This window comes from Psammomys obesus, unplaced genomic scaffold, assembly GCF_907164565.1.
Source record: "Psammomys obesus unplaced genomic scaffold, mPsaObe1.curated_primary_1811, whole genome shotgun sequence".
Classification (NCBI taxonomy): domain Eukaryota; kingdom Metazoa; phylum Chordata; class Mammalia; order Rodentia; family Muridae; genus Psammomys; species Psammomys obesus.
The window spans coordinates 16,849,486-16,858,673 of NW_026596109.1; the positions used below are offsets into that span (position 1 = coordinate 16,849,486).

A 9,188-nucleotide genomic window follows, 5' to 3' on the forward strand; every position below is an offset into this window, starting at 1 on the left:
AAACAAACACATATATACTGGAATTTCATCCAATCAGGATATGTTTACACTAATAGTATAATCTACAAACATCTACAGGATTATTTGTGGAAAACCTATTATGAAAACACAAATCCTTCCAAAATTAGTGTACAAATATAATTCCAAATGAGATGAACTGAATAAACTTTTATGTTACAGTTAAAGAACGTCTATAAATGACTAGGAAAATTATGAAAATTAAGGGGCAGAATCAAAAGGGAGGCAATTAAGTCTTCCACAGAAATATTATATAATGAAAATAAGAGTTATTACTTCATCTGACGAGATTAAATTATAGATATTACAAAAATAATACACAAGTATTTTGTTAGTTTACTGCACGGTAAAAGTGGCATTTTCATTCTATGGAAAATACTTAATTAAGGTGTTGGATAGGTGGCTAGCTACTTAGACTACCACCTCATACTACATCCTGAAATATATTTCAGATATTACATATGCAAACTAAAAAGGAAATAATAAAAATGCTGGAAAATACTGAAGAGAAAATTTGTATCACCTTAGAAAACAGAAACGTTCCTAAGCATGACAACTCCAAACATAAATAAAAGGAAAGCAAACTAAATTTATAAAACTTCATGAAGCATTTTAAAAATGTTTATGTGTCAACATATGCTGTATTTGTGTGAGAGGTGCGCATGGAGAATCTGGAGGGCAATCTCAGGTGTCATCCACCTTATTTGAGACATGATCTCTCATTGTCCTGAAGTGCTGTTTTTAAAACAAAATCCCAAACATCCAGTTTTACCAATAAAGACTCAGGAGGGAGCCAGATGCTGGGATGAAAACCTGTTAGCCTGGGGAGGCAGAGAAAGCACCCAGCTGACCTTCCTCTTCAACTGAAGACCCAGAAGAGAAAAGCCTTTTCTCCTTCTCCTTGCTGTCTTAAGAACCCTTCAAAATGATTGTCCCTCTCTTCTTTCATAAGATACGGAGGGGACAGGAGCTCCACAGGAGAGAGAGAGAGAGGGAAAAAATTATGGGCACAAGTATCTTTTCTGAGACTGATACTCTAACCAAGGACCACTCATGGAGATAACTTAGAACCCCTTCACAGATGTAGCCCATGGCAGCTAAGTCTCCAAGTGTGTTCCCTACTGTGAACTCAGTGGCCTGCTCTTTGATCACCTTCCCCAGGAATGGGGTTGGGGGAGGGGGCAGCCTTACCAGGCCACAGGGGAAGACAATGCAGCCACTCCTGATGAGAACTGATGCACTAGGATCAGAGGGAAGGGGAGGAGGTCCTCCCTTATCAGTGGACTTGGGGAGGAGTATGGGAGAAGATGAGGGAGGGACAGTGGGATTGGAAGGGAACTAGGGAGGGGGCTACAGCTTGGATACAAAGTGAATAAACTGTAATTAATAAAACAATAAATAAATTTAGAAAAATGATTGTCCCTCCTTTCTACTTCCTGTGCATCTCTCTATTTGTCCTTTGTATTTCAAAGGTGTGTGCTAGGGCTGAGTTAATACCATAACTAGAAATAAGTTTTTCCAGTACATAATCTTGGGGTTCACAGTGTGATCAGATATCCTGCAAAACTGAAGCCCACTGATCAGAACAGACTGGCTGGCCAACAAGCCTCAGAGATGCTCTTGCCTCTGCCTCCCCAGAAATAGTATCATACGTGTGTACATCACTATAGCCCTGAACATGTTTCTGGGCATCCAATTCAGGTCCTTGTGCTTGCAAGTCTCAACAGACCCATATTCCAGTTCCAAGAGAGATTGTTTCTTTTTAAAAGTTACTTGGAAAACATCATAAATAAAAGGTAAGTAAGACTGGAACATCTCCTTCTAAAACAAACTATAACACACAAAGCGTTCTATGAAAGAAGATAACCTGCAGTTCACATCAGATAAAAATGTAAATTAGGCTGAACATGATGACTTAGACCTATATCCTAAGATTTTGGGAGTGGAGGCAGAAATATAAGGATCATCCATAGCTATACAGCAAATGAGGTCTGCTGGGCTACAGGAGATTATGTCTCAAAAAAAATAAAGACACAAATTATATTAATATATGAAAATATCCTTTGAGGGAAATACAAATTAGAACAAAACTACAACACATTTTCATCACTAGACAACAATTTTAAGAATTAGTAATACAGCTGGGAGTAGTGACCTGGCTATAATCTCAGGACCAGGCTGAGGCAGAAGGACTGCCATGAGTTCAAGATAAGCCTGAACTATATAATGTGTACCAAGCTAGCTTGCAACTTCAAGAGTGAGGCCATGTGCCTTGTTGCCATTTATTTATTTCTTCATCAGTGTGGCATTATAGGGCATTGGAAAAATACTATGTGCTTCATCTTTTGGCAAAGTAACCTGGTAGGTAGATATTAAAATTTAAAAAGAATATATGAAAAAGTACACAAATGACTTTGCCTGCCAATCCTATTATTATGGATCTTAGAGAAACACATTAGCATATAAGATTCTTATATTAAACAGTGTAGTTTTAGTGAAAAAGAAAAACAACTTTTTAATATATGTTTTAAAGAATGGTAAATGTTTGCGGAAATCATACTATGAAATATTATTTAGATATTAGTAGAAAGAAAAAATAAGAGCAAATAATTTACAGTGGTGCCAAAAGGCAGAGAAATGTACAGAGATAAAAACAAAAAGCCCTATATATATCTATGAGCATGCTTATGTACATTTGTACAGGGCCAGAAAAAAAAAAAAACAGAAAAAATATAGGCTGTTAACATTAATTTTTTTGCTTGCTTTGTCCTTTTTGAGACAAGGTCTCATTTTCGAGGCCAACTAGTCAATTGCTATGTACTGAAAAATGATTTGGAATTCCTGATCTTTCTGCCTCCACCTTCCAAGTGCTTGGATAATAGGTGAGAGCCACCAAACCCACCAACACTGGCTATTTTAAGAACAGAAAAATAAAGAAAACTAAGAGAATTAAGTAGCAAATGAGACTGGCAGTGTCACTCAGGTGGTAGGTTGCCTAGCATGCTCAATGGCCTCAGCTCAATACCCAGAGCTGCGTAAACTGGAATCAGTATAATCCCAGTACTCAGGAGTGAAGGAAGATTAGTAAATTCAAGGCTACCCTTAGGTACATAATGAGCTCAAGGCCGACACACAGGCGCGCGCGCACACACACACACGCGCACACACACACACACACACACACACACGCACTCGCGCAGAAATATAAAACATGATAGTTTGATGAAACTCCAACATACCAGAACAATTCTATGAAGCAATGCTGTTATTGCACATGGTATTGTATTCCAACAAAACCTAGGTTAATTCTACCAAATCTAAATGTAAGCAATGTGCACGTGAAAAGCCACTACTTTCCAGCTCTCTTGATCTTTCATAACAGAATACAATGCAGAAGCAGTTGTGTTTCTCAGCCATCTCATTAACATCACACATACTGCTAATAAGCGGATGACTTCATATGAGTAACTGGCTTTTATGTCTACTAAATTCTTTCTTTAATTTTTTTTTTTTTTTTAACAAAAGTGCTCATTTAAATTGTTACTTACACAAAGCCAGAAAAGTGTGCTTTGAGTTCATCAACACCAAGACTCTTCTCAGCAAGTCCTTGTTCATGATGTAGTTTTTTATGTGGTATGTGTGATGTTCCACACAAAACGTGAGTAGCTCTAAAATTAAGGCAAGTAGCTGTGCTGTTTGATAATTATCTACAAAAGAAAGGTGTTTTGTGAGAATAAATATCATACATCCAAATAGAGTAGATACGTCCTGTATCTTAGAGCAAAACTACATTTCACATCACTTAAAAAAGGTACATACATAAATACATACTACTTGTATATATGTAGACTCTTAAAAAATGTAGTAACAGGAAAAAAAAAAGGCTAACTACAAATGTGATAATAAAGCCTGTTGTTGATACAAACATGTTTTTGTTTGGTCCCAGGTGTGGGGTGTGGGACTGATTCAGATGGTCCACAGCAGCAGACTATTTGACACATGCCGGCTCTGAAGGGAGCTCTTTGCCAGTTGCAGAGAGTTTAAATCTGAGGACTCTAGAGAGAAAATAAATGCCACAGCCCAGAGAGTATGGAGATCAGAGAAAGAACAAGGCTGCTCCTGCTTCCCCCTTGCTGCTCCTGGTTGCTGTTGTGGGACAAGAAATTGGAGACCTCCTTAAAGGAAGATTGAACTGGCTTCAAGGAATCCGACTACCCTAACCAGCAGCTAAGAGAACTGCACCCCCTCTCCCACGAACCCTTTCTCCTACCTGGTGTTGGGGTGTTGGAAGGGATTGGGGTGGAATAGGGAGAAAAAGATAAAAGAAATGCAAATAAAGGAGTGTTTAAAAATATGCCAACAAAACTTTTGTCACTTTGACATTTTCCTAAAAATTCTTCCTTTATTAGTGCTACCACTGCAAATATGAACCAATCCACGAAATGGTACAACAAAGAGGAAAGACCTCAAAGTTCTTGTCTGAAGCCGCTCAAGGCAAATTTCTTTTAAATTGGTTTCTGCATGTGTGTGAGTACAGACATGGCTGCGGTTGCAGCTTTTGGGATCTGGAGACCAGAACATAGGCCCAAGTGTAAGTTTCTTTACCAACTGAGACACCTGGCAGCTCCTAATGCAAGTCAACATTAAAAAAATTCCATCATTAAGAAAATGTTAGTTTTGCTACTTAAGTATCAAGCAAACACTTTGCCATTGGGATCTCATCAGTAACAACCTTGAATATACTCATGACGTTAGGGTCACTGAAGCTACCTTTTGGTTGCTCTTCTAGACACCCTGCTTCATGAAAATGTACCATCTTTCCAGGCCCGTACAAAAGATATTTAAAACAGTGATCTATCACTTTAATTCAATCTCTGAACATTCTCCAGAAGTAAAAGCTCTTCTAGAGGTTTCTGTTGTTTCCTTTGATATGCTTGGTAGAAAAAATGTAATGGTAAAAGCAGGCAGCATCAATATTACCAGGCGCCACCGTGAGTGCACATTCTAAGGAGAAGCAGGCAGTGTGTACAGTACTGTGCTGGTGTTGGGCTCTTAACCAAGCACAGTCAGTAACATCTAAATATAAGAACTACATCATCAACTTACAATTAATGATTCCTCAAACAATATCAAAACAACATCAAGTTTACAGAGGAAACAATCTGTTTCTCATCTTTTAGAGCTAGAAAGCACAACAGCTTCCTTCTAATAATAAAGCAAATCTGTGCTTGGATTTTATTTTTATGTTAAAAAAGGTTTTTCTTATTTCCACATAAATGTATGTATTAATTAAGAAAAAATGCATAATTTGTACTCATAAATTATGAATATATACTTACCAGGGCAAATTGTGTTGGTTTTGTTAGATCCAAGCATATCATCTAAAAATAAATAAATAAATAACTAAATAAATAATAATTAAAAAATCACCTACTTCAGTACTTTAGTTAAAAATATTTTACATTCACCTAATGTTTTACAATACACACATCTTCATTCATAATTTCTTTTGAATTTCATTACAACTGTTAAATTGCTTGCTTTGGCCAAATATTATATGTCTTTTACAGACTTAGGTGCAGAGGTAGATTATTAAAATATAATGGTGAGCCAGGCATAACGGTGCACACCTTTAGTCCCAGCAAGGACAGGCAAGCAGATTTTGCTAAGTTTGAGGCTAGCATGGTCTACACAGTGACCGCCTACATAGTCTGGTTCACAAATACTGGAAAAAAGATAGTAACAGTGAACGCACTGACAAAAAAGGTGAGATTAAAAACAAGCAAGACTGACAAATATTATTTTACTTTCTTTTATTCAACATAACAACTAGGATATGTTTCTGCATCATGTATTAAAAAAACACAAAATACTGGAAGTTCAAATTCTCAGAGCAACACACATATTAACAATGTATTTATGCTAAAAATATGTACCTGGCAAAATTATTCTTCCTAGAGCACATATAAGCTCATCTGTACAGGGAATGTAAGAATGTTTACAGGAGCATTATTTACAACTGGAGAAAGCATGAAACAAATGTACACAGGGACAAGAATGCTAATACTCATAGATACGATACAAGATTTAAAGTACCTAAGAAACCTAGATATCACTATAAACAGATCTCAAAAATAGGGTAATACCGATAATAGAAGTAAATTTAAATCAACCTTGAAGTTGAAAAATAATATATTACATACACCATAAGAACACAAGCCAACACAAAAGACAAAAACTCTCGGGTAGAACCTCAGGAACTGCAGACTACAGTAGAGTGCGCCTGAGACGGTGAAGGGGTACACAGAAAATCCCAATTCTACAGTTTTTCTTTTTTAATCAGAAAAGAAGTATGTTAAGTTAGTTTTGATAAAGGTATTATATAAGTATCCACTAATAGAATTAGCTATATTTTGCCCATGGAAGAAGTGCTAAAATGAACATTAAAATGCAGTATTTTAACTTATATACTGTAACAAAAATCTTCTGGAACATGCCCTTTTAAAGTTACTTAACTTTGCATTTTTAATAACTAAGTTGCTACATCAACATTCATTTCAATTATTTTAAATGCAGTCTTCCATTATACAGATACTCTACAATCTGTTCCTTTTCCTATAGTAAGTAATATAGTAATGGTCCTGAACCTACAATGAAAATGTAAAAATACCTCTTAGGGTATATAATCAGAAAGCAATTAGAGTTATTAGATAAGGTATGCCTGTTATAATTTTTATTAATTTCTTTCACAAACATTTTCTTGACTGACTCCCCGGCCTCCTTAAGACAGGGACTCATTAGTCCAGACTAGCCTTGCACTAAGCTAAGCCTGGCTTTGAATTCCTGATCCACCTTGCCTCCACCTCTCAGTCCTGAAATTATAATACTGTTGCCACCACATCTGGCCATGGCTTCCTTTCATTGTTTATTGTAATAAACCAAAAACTGATGCCAAATTGGGCCTATACAGCTACAAATGCCTAAACAGTTCTGTATTCAGATTACTTCAAAACTATCTTTGTTTCCATTCTACTTTAATTCATAAACAAGAAACTGGCAGTAATAAGTTATGAGTATAACTTAGGCAACAAATATGGAAAGGCAACAAAAAATACATATTAAGAAGCAAATCCTTGTACCACATATTATGCACTGATAGTTCTGAACAAAGGACAATCATGATTTCATAATGCACTTTAAACCTTTCAGTAATAACTTACCTCCCTGTCATATAAAGCATCAAGTAATGCTTTATGGCCATCATAAGCACATAAATAAGAGAACTTACTTTTCTCACATTTGTCTTCTGACGTATTGGTCAAAAGTGGAGCTGTGAGGACATGCATACAATGGTTGTAGAAGAAATTTAAAAATTCACTCTTTTCAGTTTTCTGAAATAAAATATTTAAAAGAATACTTTATCACCTTGGTATTTAAAGATATCTTCAAGAATTAGCAGTGATGGCCACACTCTTAACAACAGTCCTTCAAGATAATATGAAAGAATCCCAAACTACCTAGAGTCAAAGAAGCCAATGTAGATACATATACTTCAATCTGAATTCCATAGATATTAAGTCTAATAATTCAAATTTGACAGACATTAAATAAAAGTGAAAGTGAAAAAAAGTAGAAACAGTTTTTTTGGGGAAATTCATAACAATTTTTTTCAAAGGCTGCTATCTGAAGTGTAATGGAGCCTACTAACCCGCTGAACACATTGGGTACGTGGAGATTGTGAGGATTATGATTTAAAAAAATGTATTTTCATTCCGGTTGTGTGTGTGTGTGTGTGTGTGTGTGTGTGTGTGTGTGTGAATAAAGGCCAGAAGGGAGACTGGATTCCTTGGTGGTTATAAACTTGTAACATGAGTGCAGGGAACTGAATTCTGCTCTTTTTCTGTAAGAGCACCAAATGCTCCCATCTACCAACTCATCTTTCTAGCATGGGGATTATGATTTTTAAATGCTTTAGGTGATTAAAAATTGGAGTCTGAGGACTGTGAATGCGCTTTGGTGCCTAATCATCTGACTGGTATGTGCAAGGTCCTGGGTTCATTCCCTGTGTGTGTGTACGCACGCATGCCTGTGTAAGAGGCACTGTGGTCCTACATTTCACTGCCTATCCAAATCTGCAAAAGTACTGATGAAATTTATCAAGCTACTAAATGGAAAGATGAAATTCAAATGTTTCTTAAAGACTGAAAGTTGTAATTTAGAAAACAATTTCTAATTTCTACCAGTGTTTATTAAATGATTGGTCCAACTAATATAACCATTTTAAAATAATGTATGTATTCTCTAATTATGAGAGAATTTTATTAAGGAAAGGTGGTCTCTTATATTGAAATAACCACTATTAATATTCTGGGAACTTCCTTGAACCTTTCATGATTTACATAATTAACAACCTTCAGTTTATGTCAATTTTATTGCTTTTTACTGTGATAACAAGGTAAAATAAAATTTGTCACCCTATTTGGCATCTTAAAATACAGTTAAGCATTATTAGTAGGTTCACATTGCTATGCTCAACTTTTAAAAAATAAGTTAGCACACAGAACCCAAGGAACAAAAATTAAATTCTCACTCTAATTAGTATTTCTGGACCAGTGGAGTAGCTCAGCAGGTAAAAGCACTTGCTGCTAAGCATGATCAAGCCTGAGTTTGATTCCTGGGTCCCCTAAGTTAGAAGTACAGAGCTAACACCTGTAAGTTCTCCTTGAACCTCCATGAATAGCCTCTAACCCCCAGTAAATAAAGAAAAACTTAACAAAAAAGGAACTGAACAGATAACAATGTTATATTTACTAAAAATTAATTGTTAGAAAAATACCATTGCTTTTAAAAGCAAATACTTATCAAAGTATTTAATGTTTCTAAAACTCTTATTATAAAACCATTTAAGATGGATTAGGCCAAAGCATTTTTAGTCTCAGTGTGAGTTCTTACATTAGTTGTAGCCAACATGTTCTCTGGATCAATTAGCGTACGAAGAAGTCCCATTAACTGAACAGCACCTCCCAGCTCAGGGTCAGTATCACAGATCATTTGTTCAATCACCACATTAATAAGAAGTATATCCTGAAAGAAAGTATGCTTCCATAAGACCAACACACAGAGTACAGAAAAAACAAAGCACAGAATAGCTTATTTAAAGTTTTTTTTTT

At 35.8% G+C, this 9,188-nt stretch overlaps 1 protein-coding gene across 1 annotated transcript in view; it reads right to left on the minus strand.

Moving 5' to 3' along the window:
• Ppp4r3b (protein phosphatase 4 regulatory subunit 3B) overlaps positions 1-9,188 on the minus strand; it is a 21,335-nt gene that overhangs the window by 11,176 nt on the left and 971 nt on the right. Inside the window, exons 2-5 of the mRNA XM_055628750.1 lie at positions 8,971-9,102; positions 7,307-7,409; positions 5,358-5,399; positions 3,567-3,725 (exon numbers count right to left, since the gene is read on the minus strand). Coding sequence (XP_055484725.1) covers positions 3,567-3,725; positions 5,358-5,399; positions 7,307-7,409; positions 8,971-9,102 — 436 coding nt within the window. The remainder of the gene's footprint in view (positions 1-3,566; positions 3,726-5,357; positions 5,400-7,306; positions 7,410-8,970; positions 9,103-9,188) is intronic.